Source organism: Furipterus horrens, unplaced genomic scaffold (assembly GCF_987537825.1).
Source record: "Furipterus horrens unplaced genomic scaffold, mFurHor1.1.pri manual_scaffold_4, whole genome shotgun sequence".
Lineage (NCBI taxonomy): Eukaryota > Metazoa > Chordata > Mammalia > Chiroptera > Furipteridae > Furipterus > Furipterus horrens.
Window position 1 is genome coordinate 177,807,771 of NW_028327174.1, and position 24,013 is coordinate 177,831,783.

Sequence of the window (24,013 nt, forward strand, 5' to 3'; positions counted from 1 at the left end):
TGTCCCATGGACACATTCACAAAGAGTCTCATTTTGTCTTCACAGAACTCTGTAGAAGAGGTCTTGATCCACATTTGATAGGTGAGAAAATAGAAGCACAGAAAGGTTAAATAACTTTTTAAAATTAAATGGTTAAGCTAGCTATCATTTCCAAGTTATAAAAGTATAAGTACATGTACACATGTAGGCATCTTTTCCTTCTGAAGTCCATCTAACCAGTGGTCTATCACTATACCAGAATCAAAAAGAGCAGGAGCCCAACCCTATCTTGTTCAAAATGTACATGTTACAGTTAAAAGTCCTTTCAAATATACACAGAAAAAATGGAAGAACACACTGAGTTGACCCTTGAACAACACAGGTTTGAACTGCATGGGTACATTTATACTGGGTGGTGTTTTTTTTGTTTTTTTTCAATAAATACATACAATTCTATACATGTAGTTCTCTTCCTTATGATTTTTTATTAACATTTTTTCTCTAGCATACTTTAATGTGCGAATATAGTACATAATAAATATAACATATAAAATATGCATCAATCAATTGTTTATGTTATTGGTAAGGCTTCTTGGCCAACAGTAGGCTATTTGTAGTTAAGTTTTTGTGAGGTCAAAAGTTATAAAAAGATCTTCAACTGTGTATGCGTTTGTGCGGGGGGGGGGTGTCAGCAACCCTTAACCCCACACTGCTCAAGGGTCTACTGTACATTAAAATGTTATCAGTTGTTGGGGTTTGCACTTTTTTCTTCATTATGCTTTTTTTTTTTTTTAAAGTACATTATGCTTTTCTTTATCATGAAAGTATACTGCTTTCAGAAATCAAAAAATGTATCAGAAAACTTTTTGTATTAACATTTTAAGTTATTACAACTACAGGTTGTGACCCGCCCTGTCAAACACAGAGAATATTTTTAGTTTCACATATTGGTGGTCACTCTGGGGTAAATAGTCAAAGCTACTCCCAGCAGAGGCATCTGGGCAAAGGGCTAAGGAGATCAATATTACCAGCAACCCTGTTAGGAGGCTCTGTCTTATTGGGTCAGATCAGCAACTTCTTAAAAATAAAATAAAGCACAGAATAGGACCAAAAAGAAAAAAAGGAAAGAACCAGGAAACAATGTACATAGTGAGAATAAGTAGAGTTTTACAAAAATGTGTTTTAGCTACATGACTTAAACCTTCTAATACACTGCACAGTAGGACAACCATACTGCTCCTCGAATATGCCTGGGACTGCCCAGATTCAGGGTAATGCCTCTCCCAGGAATGCTATTCCCCCAAGAAATCCAAATGACTCCACTATTTCAAGGCTCACCTTCTCTGTGATGCTTTCAAACTAAATTCCCCTATGCATTCCTCCTCATCCTCCATACCCTACCAAGCTCGACCTTTTTTTCCCCATATACTTAACAAAATTATTATTGAGCCCTTAACCTGTGTAAGGTATTGTACTAGAGAATAAGATCTAAGAATAAGAAATTGAGATACATTTTTACCACATTTTGTTCCACAAAATCATAGAGGCATGCAAATAACCACTCCTATAATTCAGATAAAATACCTGTATCATTCCTCAGAACTTAATGGGCAAGATAACAAAGGTAAAAAACAATATATTCAAGATTTGAGCCCAAATCTGACTCCTAAACAAAATATTCTTCTGAAAGCTTTCTTTTTAGTAGATATACTTTCAAGTTATTAAGGGAAAAATACTTCGCATTACTTCTTGAAGATATCCCAAGAACAGAGTACAGGCATAATTAAATAATAAATACTGTACAATCAATTAAACAAGTAAAACATGATTTTAAATGTAGTACAGTGTTTGTCATTATTTGCAGATGGCATGATACTGTATATAGAGAACCCTAAGGAGCCTATCAAAAAACTACCAGAACTGATAAATGAATTCAGTAAAGTAGCAGGATACAAAATAAATATTCAGAAAGTAGTTGCACTTTTGGCCCTGGTTGGGTAGCTCAGGTGGTTAGAGCATCATCCCGATATGCCACAGTTGCAGGTTTGATCCCTGGTCAGGGCACATACAAGAAGCAACCAATAAATGCATAAATAAGTGGTACAACAAACTGATGTTTCTCACTCTCTCAAATTAATAAATAAAAATTAAAAAAATAAATAAAAGAAATTGGTTGCATTTTTATATACCAATAATGAACTACCAGAGAGAGAAACTAAGAAAACAATCCCATTTACAATTGCATCAAAAAATAAGTAAATAAAATACCTAGGAATAAATTTAACAAAGAGGTAAAAGATCTGTACTCAAATTTCTATAAGATACTTAAGAAAGAAATCCAAAAAGACACTAATAAATGGAAGCATATACAGTGCTCATGTACAGGAGGAATTGACATCATAAAATGTCCATACTACCCAAAGCAATCTATAGATTCAACACAATTTCTATCAAAATACCAAAAGCATTTTTCACAGAACTAGAACAAATACTCCAAAAATTCATATGGAAACACAAAAGACCCCGAAAAGCAACAGCAATCTCAAGAAGGAACCCTGACTGATTTGGCTCAGTTGGCTGGGGCATCGTCCCGCATAGCGAAAGGTCCCAGGTTTAATTCCCAGTCAGGGCATATGCCTGGGTTGAGGGTTCAGCCCCTGGTCAGGACATGTTTGAGAGGCAGCCAACAGATGCTACTCTCCCAAATCGATGTTTCTCTATCTTTCTCCCTCCCTTCCCCTCTCTCTAAAAGTAAAAAAAAAAAAAAAAAAAAAAAGGAAAAAATAAAAACCCCACACACTTGAAAAGAAAGAACAAAATGGGAGGTATCACACTACCTGATATCAAACTATACTGAAAGGATATAGTAAGCAAAACAGCATGATACTAGCATAAAAACAGGCACAAAGACCAATATACCTGAATAGAGAGCCCTGAAATACACACGCACCTATAAGTCAATTAATCTATGACGAAGAAGGCAAGAACATACAAGAGGGTAAAAACAGTCTATTCAATAAATGGTGTTAGGAAAATTGGGCAGATACACGCAAAAATATTTGACCACCTTCTTATACCATATACAAGAATAAATTCAAAATGGATTAAAGACTGAAATATAAAACCTGAAACCATAAAAATCCAGAAGAAAATATAGGCAGTAAAATCTCAGATCTCTCTCAGCAATATTTCTTCTGACATATTTTCTTGAGCAAGGGACAAAAGAAAAAAATAAACAAATAGGACTACATCAAGCTAAAACGTTTCTGCATAGCAAGGGAAACCATCAACAAAACAAAAAGACAACCTACTGAATGAAAGATATTCATCAATGAGACATCCGATTAAGGGTTAATAGCCAAAATTTATAAAGAACTTAAACACCAGAAAAACAAACAACCCAATTCAAAAGTGGGCGGAAAACCTGAATAGACATGTCTTCAAAAAGGACATACAGATGTCCAGTAAACTTATGAAAAGTTGCTCAATATCACTAATAAGCAGAGAAATGAAAATCAAAACCACAATGAGACACTACCTCACACCTGCCAGAAAAGCTATCATAATATAAAACAAACAAGTGTTGGTGAGAACGTGGAGAAAAGAGAACTCTCCGCACCGTTGGTGAGAATGCAGATTGGTGCAGTCACTATGGAAAACACTGTGGAGGTACCCCAAAAATTTAAAAATGGAACTGCTGCATGACCAACCAATTCTACTTCTGGGTATATGTCCAAGGAGACCCAAAACATTAATTTGAAAGAATATATGCATGCCCATGTTCACTGCAGTATTACATACAATAGCCAAGATATGGAAGTAACTTAAATGCCCATCAACAGATGAATGGTTAAAAAAAAGTGGTGGTACCCCATGTATGTAAACGGAGTAAAAAAGAATGAAATCTTACAATTTGTGACAGCATGGATGGACCTAGAGAGTATTAAGCTAAGTGAAATAAGTCAGTCTGATAAAAACAAATACCATGATATAATTAATATGTGGAATCTAAAGGACAAAATAAATGAACAAAGTAGAAACAGATACAGACAGAGAACAAACTGATGGAGGCCAGAGGGGTGGAGGTGTTAGGGGACAAGATAAAAAAGAGTGATGGCATTAAGAAGTACTAATAGGGCCCTTGCTGGTGTGGCTCAGTAGATAGAGAGCCAGCCTACGAACCAAAGGTTCAATTCCCAGTCAGGGCACATGCCTGGGTTGCAGATCAGGTCCCCGGCTGGGGGTGTGCAAGAGACAACCACACACTGGTGTTTCTCTCCCTCTCTTTCTCCTTCCCTTCCCCTGTCTCTAAAAATAAATAAATAAAATATTTTTTAAAAAAGAAGTACTAATTGGTATTTACAAAATAGGCATGGGGATGTGAAGTAAAGCATAGGGAATATAGTTAACAATATGCTAATAACTATCTATGGTGCCAGGTGGGCACTTGAATTATCAGAGGGAACCTAAATGTCTTATCTGCTGTGCTGTACACTTGTAACTAATACAAAAAAAAAAAAAAAAAAAAGTGTTGAGTACAAAGTGTAATAAAAAAAATTTAATTATATCAAAATCTCAAGGGGGTGGAATATAGCATAATTTTTATAGCTCTAAAGCAAAATTAAGGTCTTTGAAACTGTTCAAAATTTATTAAGCAAAGAACCAAGTATTTTGCAACACTGCAGTAATTTTGTTAATTGTAAGCAAATCACAAGACTTTCTAAGAGAATTACTATTTATTCTCATATTAAAAACTGGTGCTATGTAGAAAGCTTGAGGAATGAGTTGATTTGAGTAGATGTTTCCCAATAAATTGCTTGGACTACAAAAAGAAGTACCTCTTCTTTATTCTTCACCTCTTTCAGAATGTGAAGTCATTACAAAAGTGTGAGCTTCTCACCAGCTAGCAAAGATTTTACTGTTGCTGGGCCAGAACCATCGTAATAAAAGTCAAAGGAGTTGAGAATGTCTAAATTTCTTCTCTCAAGATAACTCTAAATCACATTTACACTTGAAACTGTTTTTTCTACAAAAGAGATAAGACTTCAATTCTGTGTCAGTAATTTTTTAAAAGTTAAATTTTCCCCTACATTTCCCAAAACTTCAAATACAACAGAATAGCAAAATAGCAGGCATGTAACTATGAGAGTATCTTGTTCAAAGGACCAAGAAATTTTAACTGTTTAAGACTTATTCATGAGCTCTACTCCACCACTAAATCATACTTTCTTCACATTTTAGAGTTGGCTCAAATTTCTTAGCAAACTGCTTTAAATAGTAAATATTAGTCTGTCCTACGAGCTCATATAACTTTTAGCCATTTTAAAGTAGGCAGTAAGAGATGAACATTCATTTATGAGTTTAATCAAATTAGAAGATTAGTTCTTGGCAAGGGTAGCCTTCTGACACCTGAGGCAAAGAAAACATGTCAACAGGCCATCTTTTTACAGGTAATTTTCCAATTAAAATGTAGGTATGTTCTAATTCAATAAAATTTCCTCTAAAGCAGCGATTTTAAACCTTTTTGATCTCATGACACACGAACTAATTACTAAAATTCTGTGGTACACCAAAAAAATGTATTTTTGCCAACCTGACAAAAAACATATAGTTTTCATTCATTCACACCAGATGGCTATTGTTGTGTTGGCTGTTGTCATTTTTTGACAATCTAAAGGAAAAGAGGTCAGGTATTGCATGTTTTAAAAATTCTTGCGGCACACCAGTTGAAAATTGCTGCTCTAAAGTATCATTTCCAAGGATGTTGCCCTTAAAAGGGATTTTACTACAGAGGCAAATTGCAGGCTCTCAAATCACAAAGTCTCAGTCATATTCCATTCCATAGACTCCCAAGATAGTCTATTCAATCCCACTCAATTTTTAATTGAAAAACTATGGTCTCAAAAAGGAAAGTGACTTGCCCTTTTAGAAGAATCAATGCTAACACTCAAACTTTTATTTTCTAATTTTAACTAGTATTCTCAGCTACTTCCCTAAATTTGCTATCAGGCAACCAAAAGCCAAATCTGTGGTGCTCACTGATAAGATTACTGAGATTTTCCAGTTTATTGCCCTTGGACAGACAAGATATATGTTCAATTTTTGAAACACTATTTGAGGCATTTTCCTCATTCTTTACCTCAACTTTCTGAGACAGAGCAAGGGTGAAGCTCTATACCAGCACTATTCAATGGCACTTTCTGCAATGACAGAAATGTCCCATGCTCTGTGTTGTTCAATACACTAGACATTAGCCACATGTGACTACTGAGCACTTGAAATGTGGTTACTGTAACTGAGGAATGGGATTTTATATTTTAATAAATTTAAATTTACAACACAACTCTAGACAACTATAGCTTCAGTCATTGTAACTACATGGTTTTTATATCCCTTCCCGCCTACTAAACTGAGCAAGACACTGGTAGAGTCCCAGAAAAATAAAAAGGGCTTCAATTCCTTTTTGCCAGGGTCAAAAATTCTTTTGATTCCTAAACACCTTTTTCTAAAATCTCTTTAAATCCAATTACCATAGGTCACACTGCCAGAATCTGATAATCTTAAGGAAAAAATGGAAAAAGAACTGGAACTCTGCTATTCACCCAACAGTTTTCCTTAGCTCGGATACTACTAGAATGCTTTTTTGAGATTCTTTCTTCTTTTTATTGCTTTTACCTGTTATATTAATAATGTTCATGTCTACAAACTCAGGTGACTAAAAATTAGATAGATGCATTAAAATATAATGCTCAAGATTCTACAGAATGAGAAAATCACAGGGCTGGAAAAATCATAGAGCTCTTCACCACAATATCACAAACGGAATCAAAGCAATTAGAATTTGACTGCAATATTCTCAAGGACAGAACCAAGACATGAAGTCTAAGACCCTACACAAGGACCTCTGCAATATGGCATTTTTCCCTCTCCTCTTGAATGGAGTAATCGGAATGCTGGTGAGAATCCACCAAAGACCATGACCTTTATTTTGGCTAAGGTAATAATGAGCTGTTCTTGTGGAAACAGGCCAAAGGGTTTGCTAGCTTCTTTAGGGCCAATTCTGACATCTGGCCATGTCAGCAAGCCAGCCAGCAAGACTTCTTAAAAAAGCAAAACAAAAAACAAAAAAACAAAAACAGGTATTCATGTTAAAGATTTATTAAGTTATTGAACCTTTTTTATTCATTCCATTCAGGACTGAACATTAATCCATCAATTTAACCCTTCATGGCCCTACTACTCTCATCTTTTTTCAAGAGGACTTCTCTGGGTCTCCCATTGGTAAGTACATAAGGGCCTCTTTCAAGCATCTACCGCTGTTTTTCTTTTCAATGGCTATGTTGTTTAAGTGCAGATTTTGGCTCAGTAGCCCTGAGGTGAGGATGCAGATTCTGACTTGGGAGGCCTGGGGTGAGGATACTGGAAAAAGCTCCCAGGTGATGCAGATGCCAAGGGTCACAACCACACTTTGGTGTAGCAAGTAAGATCTTTAACCCACTTAGGGCATCTATCACTCTCCTTTTGGAGTTTTAATTATTTACATACACATCCTTCCACCCACCAAATTATAAATTTCTTGGAAGCATGATATGATTCTCAAATATCTTCTCTTTAATAGCAGATAGCAAACAGGCATCTAACTAACAGGAGGAAAGGAAATAATAATGCCAATAAAATAAATTTCCTATGGACATGGACAACAGTATGGTGACTGCAGAGGGGAGGAGGATATAAAGGGCCTAAATGGTAATGGTAAAAATATACAATAAAAAAAAGTAAAATAATAATAATAATAATAATAATAATAATAATAAATAAAGTTCCTGTAGCCTGGGTCACAGATAGTTAGTTCCTCTCTATGGAATGAAAGGTAGGCTAAAGATCAATAAATGCTATGAAAAGTCCAACTGTTTCAACCACTTACTTGGCTAGATGAAAGAGAACACAGCAATTGTCAATTATCAGGAAAGCTGTGACCAAAGCATGTTATTCTTTACAGTGGATAACAGGGTTAGGGAGCACAGATCTCCTGTTGAAAAGCTAGCAGATTTTTTTGAGGAAATACCCAATCAAATAAAAAGACTATTAATTGGGGGAGTTAGAAGAATATCCTTTTTGAAAAACGAGGTAAGACTAACACGAAGAATCACTGAATCATCGAATCCAATGTGCCTAGAAAAAACTTAGTTAGGTGCCCTGGCTGGTGTGGCTCAGTGGATTGGGTGTCATCTCACAAACGAAAGGATCACTGGTTTGATTCTGAGTCAGGGCACCTGCCTGGGTTGCGGGTCAGGTCCCTAGTTGGGAGCATGCAAGAGGCAAACACACATTGATGTTTCTCTTCCTCTCTTTCTCCCTCCCTTCCCCTCTCTCTAAAAATAAATAAAATTTTAAAAAAGAAAGAGAATTTAGTTAGGTGACGTATCCTAGATTACAGTGTTAAGTATATGGAAGATTTGGAACTTGTGTATAGATGCCCTCACATTTAGTCCAATATTCTCCCACTTGAATGAACACTAAATGAACAAAGTAATAACACTCTCCATGGTTCTTAGATTGTAGCTTGTGAGTACATCTATTCTGAATTACTGGAGGAAGTAAACATGTTTTTAAAGGGACAAATAACGTGAACACTTACATATGCACAGAGAAATTTAAATGATTTAATAAATATGAAAAAATATTTAAGCTAGGTTGTAATTTAAATTTAAATCAGATACCGTTGTGGTCTACTAAATCGGCACATATTACAAAGATACTCACACATTGGTCCAACTTTTCAGTACAGCAATTTGGTACAATGTATCAGAAATACTAAAAAACAGACATACCATAAGATCCAAGATATATAATTCTAGAAAAGTTAGCTGAGGATATGTTCAGAGATTTGTAGTAAATATCATTGTATGTATATCTTTTGTACACTTTTTATAATTCTGTATTTATGCGCAGGAAAAACAAATGATCACAGTGAACTTTTTAGGCCTAGTGATATTCTAAAATGCCTTTGAGATCAGAGAAAACTACTTCCCTACAAAAGTTTAGGATTTTATGTTTCAGCTGTTATCTTATGAATACCACTGTCTGAACGGATCTAGTTCTTTAGGGCTGAGGTACAGTTTGCCTGAAAAAAAAAAAAAAATACTGTAGTAAGAGAATATATGGCTTTTTAGAACAAGCCATTTAAGGGTAAAACGATGACCTTGACTATTTAATGGCTGCACATAGGCGGGCATATACAAGTCTAGAGGGAAAATGAGTGAAGAGGAAGAAAACACATTGAGGAAGATAAAGTGTATTTTTAGACAGGTAAGATACTGAGTAGGCAAGTTCTATCACTGGGACAGAATTACCAGTTAGATAAGTAACTCAAATTAGGATTAGAGAGATGTTTTATAAATATTTGCTAACTGGAATATACTATTAAAATTACTTTGGTAAACACTGTTGTCATATTGAATCTAGCTTGTCTTGTTATTCTGGTTTATTAAACTTTTCTTGGGCTTTATTTTTATAGCCCATTAATCTTTACAGGTATTCTCTAAAGTGTTTTTAAGTTTCTACCCCTAAATATACAAAATGTTAACTAGGTTTTAGAATTACCAGAAAAAAATTCCTTATTTTTTATCTTTTAACTGGATTTGCAGGTTTTCTATAAAAGGCATGAATTATTTCAAAATAAATTATTTTTCCTTCTTAAACTTAGCTCTGTAATCAAACATACCATTCCAAAAAAAGTGCATCTGACACAATTTTCCTATTCAGTGTCAACTTTTCTTTCCATTGTTTTAAGACTTTTTTTTCCCTTTGTTTTTTTTCTTTTTTTCAGTAACCTAGAAGTAATTTCTGGCAGACAACTCCTATTTCAGGCCATTTTATTGATAAAGAAAAGAACATTATCTAGTATCTTTAAAGAGAAAGTGGTCTCCAATAACAATGAGTATTAATCTAGTAATTCTAGAAGGAAAAGAGACCACAGTGTATAATGAAATTAGCAAAAATCAACTCTATACTGACTATTTTCCTATACACCAAAGTCATTCATTGCTGTATAGAAATGGCAATAAGACACTTCATCATTTACTATTACGACGTCTATATACAATTTTTAGTTCTCAAAAATATTGTGACATCCCCTTTAGTTTTTTTAGTGTTTTTTCCTCTGAAGGTTCAAGTACTGTATCCGGTTTTTGAATGTGACTTGCAAATCACAGAGGGAAGAGAGGAGGGAGAAGTGGGGGGAGAGAGAGAGAGAGAAACTATTTTAAACACAAAGTTAAAATTTTTATGTACTATGGTGGAATAAGCACTGTAAGTTAAGAGACCTGATTCAAGTCCCAATTCTGCTGATAACCAACTATATGACTTCCTTTGAGTCACTTAATTATGTTTTTCAAATTCCAAAGAAAGTGGTTTTGACTTAATGTCCATTCTTAATTTGGCTTTTAAAAAATCTACGATTAAAGTTTTTTCAGATATTGTTTTATAATAACAGCTCAATTAAAGGTATGTCATTTTTTTCCATATGTAGTTAATCCTTCACTTCTGTCTCAACCTGATCTGCAGCCTGGATTACTTAGATTGCACATTCAAGATGTACTTTGGAGGAAAAGGGAGTGAGGAAAGATTCCTTTGTAACATGGGATGGAGCTGAGCAGGTGAGTTAAGGGATGAATGCATATGTATGCAAAAAGAACTCCGCTTAAATTTGGGGGAGGGGTTCAGTAACAAAAATTGAGGGAGGCCTTGAGCTGAGATTTTCAGGTAATAATAGACTCCACCTTTATACCCTCAGCGAACACCAAACCAGTCTCCAGTTCCGGGTTCCCAACCAATCATATCAAGCCACAACAGAGGGCTCTGCCAACCTGGGCACCGTTTCAGGACTCCAGAGTGAGATTCACACGACCCCAGCACCTGTCGGCCTCACACCCTTTCCAAAACGAGATGATGAGAGGGAACAGTAATGGGTCTATCCCCCGTCCTTTCCGATTCAAGCTACTACTAGGTCCAGGAGCCCTCGAGATTGAAACTACCTCCGTACTCCAGGGACAGAGGGAGAGCCTCGCTGTGACCCTCCCACGTATCCTTTCTCCAGGGCTAATTCTCCTCTTTACAGGTCCCAAGCTCCGACCGTGGTTTCTCAGGCCTCGGGAGTCCTGGGCCTGGAAAGTGGACAGACGGATGCTGAGAGTGAAGGCAGCGGGGGGAGGGTGCACTCCTCACCATCGGAGAAAAAGATAAGAAAGCAGGGGTAGGGGGCAGCTGTGTTCCCTCTCGGCGACGGCGGGAGGCCGTCCATGGGTCTGTCGAAAGGTCTGTCATTCCTTCACTCACTCACCAGGAGCAGCAGGGAGCATCTCAGGTCCGGTAAGGATAGGAAGACGAGAGGATTCATGGTAACGCTGGGAACCGCGGCAGGGACAGGCGCTGGCTGCTGGGACTGGGTTGGGTAGGACTGGGTTAGGGAAGGGTTGGGCTCCGGGGGCCGGCGGCAGCGGAGGAGTCTCCCGGCAGCTACAGCCCGTCCTCTCGACCCGGCGCTCCAGCAGCGAACACCCGGGACAACTTCCAGAGAGGCCTCTAAACCCTCACTTCCGGGTCTTGCCCACCTGGGAGAAGATTGGGAAATGTAGTCCTGCAACCACTCTAACTGAGCCCTTCATCAGGCATCCAGAACTCCTTTCCCATCAGGCTCTCGGCCCACGTCCACCGGTTTCTCAGAGCGCGAGGCCCTGTAGTATATACAGGGCGAAGAACGGGGGAAATAGGAACTACAATTCCCAGAGGGCTGTGCGACCCAGGGTCTCCGGCGGCCCTCTGAGGGGCTCAGTTTCAGCATGGTGGGGTTTACCCCAGCCGGATGTAGTGTCTGTCCTGGCGGGAGGGGCGGCCCAGTGGGGGTCGTTTCTTCTGGAGCCGCCCCCGGGACTTGAGTCCTGGAGGAGGCGAGGGTGAGTAGGAGGGTTCCCGGCTGGGGAAGCTCCAATCGCTCTGCACTGTCTTGGCCCCTACCTCGGACTCGCGGGCGGCGCTCCTGGCCTGGGCTGTGGCTTGAGCCTCGGTCTTTGGCCTCTCCGCCTGCTACCTTTTCTTTCTGCGCTAATTGCTGCGTTATCAAGTCAGAGCCACTTCTCAGGGCCCCGGTTGTATAAGTAAATGACTTATCCCTGATTGTCCCTGTAGGCTCGTATAAGTAGATATGGGATAGGATGGGAAAGCACGTTGTAAACTGAAAAGCTCAAGTGTGAGAGTGATTGCTGCTAATGCATGGGTCACTCCCCACAAGACGTTTATGGAATTCGTTAGCCCAGCTGTTGAGGCTCTTAACCGGGTCCCAGTTACCTCTCCAGCCTCATCTACAAACACTTAGCCGGGTCACGTGCCCCGGAGGGTAGCCAAACAATCACTACGAAGTACCCGGGAGGCATTCTGCGTTTTTGTGGTTCTCCCTACCCGCAGCCTTTGCCCCAGCTTTCCCGCTGCCTGGAATGACCTTAACCCCTTCTCTATCTGGAATTTCATCCAAAATGTCCATCTTTCAGAACTTTCCAAGCAACCAGCCCTTTAGTCCTAATCAGAATTACTCTCCCTTGCTTACGACTGACTACAGCACCACTAGTTTTGTACAGTTATAATTATTACACCATTTATTACACTGGCTTGTTTTATAGTTAGTAATGATGATGAGACTTGGTATTTTATAATTAACAAAGTGGTTTTGATTTTCATCTATAAATATTACAAAAAATAATAGTGTTAAATATACATTTGAGAAAAAAAGAAGGAATCACTTTCCCGGGTGACAAAATTAGATAGTAGCAGAACCAAGACTTATAGTTAGATTTCCTGTCTCCTAGTCCAATTCTCTTACTGCTATACCACTGATCTATCTCTGACAGGAGGTAGAAATGGGGGATTTAAAGAGAACAGATGCTCATGAGTATAAACTCATTACTCCAAGAAATTAAACTATGATCTGGCTCATGCTCTGGACTTAGCACTCAGACTGTGACTTTTCACTCAGCAAACATTTCCCGAATGTCAGCTGTATTATCTGTTGGTGAAATATATATAAATATACATAAGTGAGATTAATTGTTAGTGTATTTTCAAAGAGTATGAAAAGTTTGGGGTGTATGTGTGCTTTTCATGGGCCTAAAATTCTGATCACTTAGAATCTAAAATGATACATATTCAAGTTCAGAACAATACTGAGCACATAAGTGGTACTTGTTGAGCAAATCAACATGGTCTGCCTTTTCCATGTTTCTATTTTACAGAAAGAGAGCTGAGGTAGCCAGAGGGCACACTGTTTATTATTAATGGAACAGAGCCTGGAGCCCCAGTGCAGTTATTCCTCTACTGTGTTTCTATCTGCACCCCTGTTTTGTAGCTTCTTTCAAGTCACTTCAATATAAGCCTGCATATGACAGTGGTTTTTCTTACATGACAGACATGTTCAAACACGACAGAAGCATCTCACAATGCCCATGTAAAATAAAGAAAGGCATGAAGAGCTGACCTTGACCAAAATTAAGAAAACACTTTTGCTCTCAAAGGCGGAATTTGAACCAAACATCCTTCTCAGTGACAACACAAGTACTAGCTCATCAGCAGTGAGACATTTATCTTACAAAACTCCCAGATTCTTAGGAGTCACAGAGACTGGAGTAACGTCGTCGTCGGCAGCCGTCCGTCTCGAGAGACGATGGTGTAGCTTCTTAAGAGTCCATCTGGACCGCCGAGAATGGCTGTGCAGTCCGACTCGGGAGTGACATGGTAGTATCTGTCTCCTCCCGTGTTGAATCGACATCTTGCGATGACGCTGAAGCTACAGAGCCTGGGCAGGGTAATATGGAGGGTCTGCTGTTGCCCATGCAGCAGACCCCCCCTCTCTTCGCAGCTGAAGGGTCCAAGGGAAAGACGGAGTCGATACAGCTTGGCTTCAGGTGCGCCGCAGGAGTTGCCGGTGTTGACTACAACGTCAAACCGCCTTAGGGACTCCGGCTCCGGATTTTCTGTCGGGGTTTACTCCCTTAGCCTTTCCCCTGAAGAGGTATGCCGCAAGGCAGCGGAGGTTTTTTGGAGTCAGAGTTTTCCTTCTCTGAGACTGGAGTAACACTTCTTGGTAAAATCAGATGAGTGCCTTGTCTACCCTTAACGGCAGCTATTCATTCATTCACTGTAGCTGATCAACAGCTGCTCTCTTTAAATAGCTGTATATGCTCCAGTTTGCCATGATCCCCATGACTCCCTGTGTTTCTTATACTTTTTACCTCCCTGATCCTTATAGGCATTCCACTCTGATAGAACATCTTATGTTCAGGAAGGAAGTTTAAGTTCATTGATGCAACTACCCCTCTTACTTTCCCATCAGGTACTTGAATTCTTGCTGCATTGCTGATGTAATCCATCTTCTGCTTAAGCACTTTATGATAGAGAACTCACTATTTTCCTATGCTTGTAATGCATTTCTAGACAGTTCTAGGAACCATAGCAGACTACCAGTCAGAACAAAACTTTCCTTAATGAAATATGGTTAATCCCAATGATGTGGTGTTCCAAGTAAGACCCTAAGGTCAGGATCTCAAGCAAGGTATATTCCCTTGGTAAACACAAGGAGACTAAAAATTCTGCCTTTTATCTTCATGAAAGAAAACGAGGAACTTTTCAATTTAGCACTTAAATCTAGTTAATTCTGACTTAACAACTAGTTTACATCATACTTATTTTGTGGCTTGTTCATTACTTTTATTCTCAATATCAATTTTAATATTTAATATTATGTGGAATCAAATTACTTGTATTAACATAAGAAATCAGTGTGGTTTTTAGGCCCTGTGCCTAATGTTAAATATCAACTCTACCCCCATTTTTCCCCCTCAATAGTCCCTGAGAAGGGTCTTGGAAGCATCTAACCCCTTCATTTTAAGGTTGAGCAATTTATACAAAGGATCACCTAATTTGCCACATTATAGCAATTCTAAGACCTGGACTGCAGATTTTTTGAATCCTGGTCACATATTCTAGTAAACCATGTTTATAAAATACCCAGTTACAACAGATGAGACAGGTTTCAGAGGTGTTTCCTGTGTATGCTCATGGCTTAAATCATTGTTTCAGGTTGCTTCAGTTGTTGGAAAGACTATGAACAGGTCAGAGAACTTGTTCTTTACTGGCTCCTCATTAGCATCCCAAGTTCATGCTGCTGCTATTAATGGAGATAAGGGTGCTCTTCACAGGCTCATCGTAGGTAAGCAGTCCCTGTAACTACAGAAACTTTAAAAATAACTCTTGGTCTTTATGAAGTTTGTTAAATTTAGTTTTAATTTGCACTGTATTTACACATTTTAATGGAACTACATTATTATTTACATTTTGTTCCAGAACTTGAACAAGAAATAAATTAAGTCCTGAGACTTAAAAATATGGATTAGAATTAGGGGGAAAGTACTTGAGAAATAACTGTGTATTTGGCATTGAATCTAGATATGTACACTAAGGTGCTAAGATAATTCATCTTTGCAATAACAGAGATCTAGAAAGAGAGTAACTAATGATCTTTAACATTTAATATATACTGTTAGTACTAACACTTACAAATAAGTTAAATTATAATGATTTAGAATTGATTCAGTATTCTCCCTGTCATTGATTCAGTTGATTGACATTGATTCAGTGTCCTTCCTAGCATGTGCATAGAGACAGGTCCAATATAGAAGCTCTACATAGAGAACAAGGTAAACAGGAGAGAGACAGTATTGAAGGACAAAATGAGTAAGAACTTTCCAGAGCTGTAAAACCCACAAATTCACCTGTTCATAAGTCATTAGTCCTAAATAAAATAAGTAAAACAAAAATGTATATTATTTGTGATCTTTTTTCACATCATGATTGACAGCTTGGGTTTTTAAAATATCCACACTACTTGAACTTTCACACCTGTTCTTTCAGAATTTTCACCCTACCTTTCCAGTTTCTCCGGCAACTTCTGCCCATGCACTCTAACTTCTGGCTAGGCTTTCTGTTCCCCAATATGGCATGAATTTTGTCTTACTTTTCTCTATGCATCTGTTTCCTCTCCTCTTTTCTACTTTCTCCCCCCTTTCTTCTCTACTGAATAAGCTTCTACTTGTCTTTAAAGACAGAATTTTTTACCACATACTGTGAAGATTTCTTTTCTCTATTAGGAATGTTATCACCTGATACTGCAGCTTCACCTCAGCTTCCTACATTCACAGTTACTCTATGGAACTTGACATCTTCACTGCCTTTGAGTCATTTATTCAAACATTCTACCATTCAGCTCACTAATAAGAATAATGGCTTTTCTTTTATTTATTTATATTTTTTGAGTTAAAAAAATTTTTATTGTATTTTTTCCCATTACCATTTAGTCCCCTTATACCCTTCTCCCCCACCCCACCATCACCACACTGTTGTCCATGCCCATGAGTCCTTTTTCCTTTCTGCTCAATCCCTCAACCCCCTAGCCTCGCCCACCCCAGAGCTGTCAGCCTGCTCTCTATCTATGAGTCTGTCTCTATTTTGCTTGTTCAGTTTGTTCATTAGATTCCACGAATGAGTAAAATCATATGGTATTTGTCTTTCTCTCACTGGCTTATTTCACTTAGCATAATGTTCTCTAGGTCCATCCGTGCTGCCGCAAAGGGTAAACTTTTCTTCTTTTTTATGGCCAAATAGTATTCCATTGTGTTAATGTCCCGTAGTTGTTTTATCCACTCATCTACTGATGCACACTTGGGCTGCTTCCACATCTTGGCTATTGTATATATTCCCAGAAGTGGGATCACTGGGTCAAAAGACAGATCCATTTTTAACTTTTTGAGGCATTTCCATACTGCTTTCCATGGTGCCTGCACCAGTCTGCATTTCCACTAACAGTGCAAAAGGGATCCATCTCTCCACATCCTCAGCAACACTTGTTTGTTGATTTATTGATGATTGCCATTCTGACATGTGAGACAATGTCTCACTGCAGTTTTAATTCACATTTATCTGATGATTAGAAAACAATAGTTTTTCAATGTCACTGAAACTTCTACAACTATTACCTTCCAGTTTCAACTATCAGTCTCCTGTCCTTACCTTCCCCCATATTTAGCCCTGATTCCATGGTCTCTTATTAAAATTCTTTTCTTGGAAAAATTGTTTTTTCTTCTCACCTTCTGTTGCACCTAGCTGTTGCAATCCCAGCTCTGAATGGATATAATCCATGTACCTCTGCAAACTCCTGAACAATTTAACCTGCCTGGAAGGTTGGAAACACCCTAGAGTCACGATTACTCACTTCAAATAGTCACTCAGCACTTTCTGCTCATAGCACCACATTTGTCCATAATGACAGTTTCATACCTTTTCACTCTACCAGACCTCTGACTGCCACTTCTCCCTCCCTCCATGCTCACCTAATACTTTACACTTCCTGCAGAAAATAAAGACCTTAAGTAGGAACTCCTCATCTTTCAGCAAGACGTTTACAAATTAACCTTCATCTACCTGCATTTTCTTGTCTCTTCTTCTAAAACAGAGCATACATCCCTTTCTGTCAAAGGTCAGTTCTTCCACATATGCTGTGTATTCTATTTCTTCCTATCTTCTTGGGGACCTTGCTCTATTTTTAAAAAATCTCTGACTGCTATATTTGCAACTTTTTCTTCTATTCTAATTCTTACCATCAACATTTAGACATGTTCTGTCGTCTCCATTATTTAGAAATCCCTTCCGTGTTCCTTCCTTCCCCCTACAGGCATTGCCATATCTCTCAACTTTCCTCCATAACTGTATCAGTGCACAGACTAAACTGCTGTAACCGTGACTTAAATAAGATAGAAGTGTATTTCATTCTCATAACAGTACAAAGGTAATTGGGCGGTCTAGGGCGGTAGACATTTCTGCTTCACAGAATCATCCAGGGATGCCGTTAGGGCTTGTCTCTGCCGTTCTCGACATGTGGCTTCTACCTCTGGGTCAAAAGCAGATACATTGTAGTCATAGCCCAGTCATGCAGGAGGTAGACTGGATTTAGACACAGAGCCACAGCTAGGACAAAAAGGCGAAAAGAGAAGTCTCTCCCTGGATGGCCTCATACCAAAACTCAGGGTGCTCAATTCGTGAAAATGCAACTCAGAACGGATATGAGGGTAATTATCACTCCCTCACCAAACCAAGCTTCCTGAGCTGTCCGTACCTCTTGTCCCCACGGCTTTACCACTCTTTTATTAAAGAAAAAAACGTACTTTGTTCTTCTGAAATATACACACAGTGCAGTACATAAGACTTACATGTACAACTTAACAAATAAATATAAAGCAAACATCCAGGTAACCACTCGAGACAAAATATTGGTCCCCCAGAAGCCCCCTCATACATCCCCCACCCCCACTCCCGCCTTGGAGTAATTTGTGATCCTGACTTTTATGGTAACAATTACATTGTAGTTTTACCCCCTAGATATAGATGTTAAATACTATACTTTTTATTGTGTTTTTTTGAAATTTTTTGCTAAACATTCTGTGTTTACTTGTACTGAAAATTGTGTATATAGTTTTGTCGTTTTCCTGCTGAAAACTCTTTAATTGCTTCTTATTGTGTTTGGAATAAAAGGTAAAAGTGTGCCTATACCTTTTCCCATCTCCAACCTCGCCTTTCACCACTTGCTTACAGGAAAAACTTGCTTTCTCTCAATTTCTCAAACCTGCCAAGCCCTTTTCCATCTCAGGACGTTTGCATGAATTACTCTTCTCCCATTCTCTGCCTGACTAACACTTAAGTCATGTGTCAGACTTCAGCAGTCAGGTCACTTCTTCAGAGGGGGCTGCTCTAACCAGCCAGTCTCAGTGAATTTGTTCATTGTGTTCTCTCTTGGAACTCTGTAGTTTTCTTTCATAGAACTTGTCTTAGATTGTGACTGTATATTTACATGTATAGCTACAGCTCTCCTCTGTAAGCTAATAGCCTCCATGCATGTCGACAGTGTCTTGTTTCATTCATTACAGCATCCACAAAATTCAGCACAGTACTTGGCACATGGTGGGCACATGAGAAGTATTTGTTAAAGGAGTGAATAAACATTATAATCATTCTCTTATGTATATCTTCCAAGAAGTCTGTAATCAGCTTGAGGGCTGAGATTAAATGTGCCTTGAGTTGAATTGAATTGAATGACTTGAGAGATAAGTTAGGACAAAATTCCAAAGGGAAAAAAATTAAGTCAGAATACCTAAGCGAAAGTATCTTACAAAATTAATTCTTAATTTTTTTAATGAAAAGTATAATTTTGAAAGGAAACAATATGCAGTATGTTGTAAATTAAAAATACTTATACAGGCTCAGTCATACAAATTAACTAATGTGTTACATAATAAAACTTGAAATAATTCCTATAATTTTATATCCCCAAAGGAAAAAAAAAAAAATCCAGCAAAAAACAAACAAAAAAAATGAAGATGTGAAAACACTAAAAGCTGATCAATTTATTTATAAATTGGTTCCTGGTATTTTCTTTCATCTGGTCTTATCACTGACTTTGAACTGTAACACTGCTCATCTTTAAGAATTCTGCCATTATGTCTTCTTTGTAAAAACAGTAATACCTTTGCTCTATGTTATTTCCCAACATTTGTATTTTTCTACTAAAATAATAACTGTTTTGCAAGATGACAGCTAGGTAAGGGCTAAGTTAGGGGGTAGAGGGATCAAGCAAAAAGGAAAAGGACTCATGGACATGGACAAGAGTGTGGTGATTGCTGGGGGGAGGGCCGTATAAGGGGACTAAATGGTAATGGAAAAAATGCAATACAGATTAAATTTAAAATATATATATATATAACTGCTTCCTCTTAAGCTTCAGTGTATCTTATATAGTCTTTTATGTAACACATATCTTTTTTCGAAACTAGTAACATAGTACTACAGATGAATTATGTTTTTCTTGAATTTTTGCTCACCAACTGTTCAGTGAATTCATTCACTGTAGCATTTTCTATTTCCCCTTCTCTGTTTCCATGGAGAAGTATGTCAGTGATGTGTTTGCTTCCATAGAAACAGATGAGCATCTCTTTCTACATACACAGCTAATTATATTGAACACTTTCTGTGCTGCCCAGTATCCTGGGGGAGTATTGAAGAGGCTTTCCCTGAGTGAGACATCATTTTAGTAGTAATTTTTAGTGTTTAACCTAATATAGTGGATTAATATTTTAACATAACTCATTACATCCTAGATTCAGATGAATTAGAGCTCTATCCTGGGCCCTAAAAGCATAAACATACATAGTAATATCCTTATATGCTATGGTTATTGTTTATAGGTATGTAGCTTCTTTTCTTGACATCAAACTCATAGTTTGAGTGAATACTAGAGATATAGTTGATAATAATATTTATTAGATTCAACTTAATACTGTACAATGTAGTGTAGCAGAAAGGAAATGGATTTTTGAGGCAGACAAACCTGAGTTTTGAGTTCTGGCTTTGTCATTTATTAGTGTTAGTTCCTTGGCTTAGCCACTTAATCTTTTTGAACTTAAGTTTCCTCATCTGTAAACTAAAGGTTATAATAGTCTGCTTATGTGAGAATTAAATGAGATAATGACTGTGAAACATCTAGGGTGACTCTAGGTAAAATTACTGTATTGTATATTTGAAGGTTCCTAAGAGAGTAGATCTTAAAAGTCCTCACCACAAGAAAAAAGTAATTGTAACTATGGGTGGTGATGCAACAAAGAATAACACTTTCATTTGTGAAAACAAACTAAGTCATTTGTGAGCATGCACAGTGTGCGAGATTGATATTGTCACTGTTGATAGTGTTTGGGGTGGTTGGCTGTGGTGAAGTGACCAGGCAGCGCCATTCTGATTCCACCACATGTTTTCCCCCGTCCATGTTCTGAGCAAGTGTAAGTCTCTCAGACTCTTTTCTCTCTTTGTTTTTCGCATCTCCCTTACACAGTAGTTAGGTCTGGCAAGGAGCCTCATAAGTGGTAGAGTAGTGGCTTTATTTCAGGGCATTTCTTCCTTTACCTCAACCCTGACCCTAAACATTTTATAAATGCTTTCTTAATACATATGTGTATATCAATATACTTACATGTATATGCATCCATACTAATAACTAATAAAATTAGCCAACATTTACTAATGTATGTTATACGTGCCAGGCACAGCGTTAGGTGTTTTGCAACTTACTAACTCATTTAATAGCAAAGCACTACAAAGAGTTTTGGGTACTACTGTTACCCTCATTTCATATGAGAGGAACCTGAAGCATAGAGAGATTAAGTAACTTCTCTAATAAGTAGCAGAACTAAGATCGAAGCCTGGAAGTCTAATTACAAAATGCGTGCTTTCAAAACTAGACTGAGGCTGTGTTCCTGAAGGCATGCGCACATTCATGTGTATGAGCGCACAGAGAGAGAGAGACCAGAAAGAAAACCGATTAAGTCTAAACCTGATGACCAACTTAATGGTTATCTGGATTGGATTTTTCTTAACTTGTTTTTGTGCTACAGGTCCTTTTGGCAATCTGGCAAAGCTTATGGCCCTTCTTGGAGCTATGTTTAAGAGCTTAAATATAATATATAGGAATCCAAAGAAAATCAGTTCTGTTGAATTACAGTTATCAAATTAGTTTTAAAGTATGATAGAGCAATATACCTATAATCACTTTTTTAAAAGTAACAGACACCTTTTTATTTTTATTTTATTTTTTCAAACAATTTTATTTATTTATTTATTTATTTATTTATTTTTAGAGATCGGGGAAAGGAGAAAGAGAGGGAGAGAAACATCACTGTGTGGTTGCCTCTCACTCATGCCCCCAACTGGGGACCTGACATGCAACCTAGTCATGTGCCCTGACTGGGAATCAAACCAGCAACACTTGGTTCGCAGGCCAACGCTCAATCCACTGAGCCACAGCAGCCAGGCAGGCTATAATCACTTTTAACACATTAAATAACAAGGTCTGGTGGCAGATCTAACAACTATGAATATTTCAAAATAGCCATAAGTGTAAACGATATACTAAGATGTCACAATATTATGAGGTATTATGTAAAAATATTTTATAAAATCTCAACTGTCTTCAAAATATATGTTATTCTCATTTTATATTTTAGGGACTTAGAAGTTACGGAATTTAGTTGTACAGCTAATAACTGCGAAGCTGAGGGTCAAACCAAACATTTTGATTAAGAACCCTATCTTCTTCCCATTGTCCCGGTGTTGCCTGAATAACAGTGAGCAGGTATTTTTTAAATGACCACAGAGGCCTTCCTAAGATGATGACAGTACAAAGATGTGACATAAGAAATGGGTAAAAGCAGATGGAGCGCATCTTTGATGCCACACAAAGGTAGCATTTCAGAACAAACAAACAAAATGTCGGTAGAGAATGCCGGGTTTACTTGTGTTGGAGAGTATGGCGCCATCACTGTTGCGTAGACTGGCACAACTGTCATTACAAGTGGCAGTCATTTCCTCGAAGCGCTAGAGCTGGAGCTGTGGTGTCTGCACATAAGAGTCCGTTAACCAAGCAGACTCTTCTGCTCCAACTAGCCTTAAAATAACTGAATGCAGTAAAGCAGTAACTTTCCAGTTATGGTTCCAACTCAGCTTTCTGAGCTGCGCTGAGGCTGAGCACATGCAGAATGGCACCCCAGCCAGCTAAGCAAGCACCGATTGGCCATGGATTAGAGGCTAGCTCTACAGTTGCCAGAGTAATTAAAACAGCACAGCACACTAGCCAGCTGCTTTCTATATTAGCTGCCCCTGACAGGAATGCAAATTTAGGTGCCAGTCACCCAGTGCATATCAGTTTGCATCAAAAGCCCTGCATTTGTACAACATGTTGCAGTTACCAAACCCTTCCAAACAAACCATTTCTCTTAAACATCAAAATAAGCTATTGTGTAGGCTGGGCAGGTATTGGCTGAATCTTATAACTGAGGAAATTTAAGAAAAGTGGTTGGGTAGATAGATAAAGGCACAGGCCTCTCTTAGTTAGCCAGGAAGCTCAGAACTGGATGAGATCCTCATTACTCAGAATCAAAACAAGATCGAAGTGAAGCTGAGTGCTGCTTTTTCTTTTCTTACTTTTCTTAAAATTTAATCTTTATTGTGTTTTTTTTTCTAATCATGAATAGGGGATACATGCCTTTAGTTTCCTCAAATATACAAATTTTGCCTTATAGACATGACATACTGAATGGGTGACATGACCCAATAAAATCTTCTCTGCTGGGAAGTGTAAATAACTAGTTACACAGAAACAAAGTATGCCAGGGATTGAAGAGAAGGTTGATGTTTTCTGTATATTACAGGGGACTTGAGAAGAGCCTAGCAATTGGCCTAAAATGCTGTCTTAGGTGGTAGAGTTACCTATTAACCCCATGGTGCTGACTTCACTTTGGCCCTGAGAAGCTTAATCAGTTGGGATTATCCCAGTATGTGATGACTCCCTCCCTTTCTCAACATCTGTACATGTGACCACAGGTCCTGAATCTTCTTCCTTACTAAAGCTTCCAAGGAGGAATCGCACACACTTCAGGGGGAAATTATACTATAAAGTGCCACCATCTTGCTAATACTAGGTACTGCTAATTGTGTAACACTAACAAGTAAGATGCTGGTAGAGAGAATTGTTCAATCGTGAAAATCAACTAGAGACTAGCTCTATTGTCACATCTTTTCTATAAGTATCATTTTAACTCCAGAAGGGCTCAAACGATGAAAAGTACCTGCTCTACCTATATATAATACATTTTACTTTTGTAAATGATTTTGCGTTTAAATGAGTTCTTATCTATAAATGCAATGATAAATGCAATGATAGAATCTCTGGAATCTTCTTGATTATATATGGAGGCCCTTATGGACAAAATAATACCTAGCAGTTTTTTACCTCTCAGAAGAGTTTTGCACAGGGGCTTCTGATATTACATATGCTGAATCAAATGCAAACCTTGCATCCATCTCAAAACCAAGATTTTGGAAAAGAACACTTGCT

At 38.0% G+C, this 24,013-nt stretch overlaps 2 protein-coding genes across 2 annotated transcripts in view; one reads left to right on the forward strand and one right to left on the reverse strand.

Moving 5' to 3' along the window:
* ERP44 (endoplasmic reticulum protein 44) overlaps positions 1–11,574 on the reverse strand; it is a 90,545-nt gene extending 78,971 nt beyond the window's left edge. The window contains exon 1 of the mRNA XM_090274494.1: positions 11,321–11,574. Within this exon, the coding sequence (XP_090130620.1) occupies positions 11,321–11,377 (57 nt within the window). The 5' untranslated portion in view covers positions 11,378–11,574. The remainder of the gene's footprint in view (positions 1–11,320) is intronic.
* Positions 11,575–14,176: 2,602 nt separating this feature from the next.
* Positions 14,177–24,013, forward strand: part of INVS (inversin) — a 138,550-nt gene continuing 128,713 nt past the window's right edge. Inside the window, 1 exon segment of the mRNA XM_090274496.1 lies at positions 14,177–15,235. Coding sequence (XP_090130622.1) covers positions 15,019–15,235 — 217 coding nt within the window. The 5' untranslated portion in view covers positions 14,177–15,018.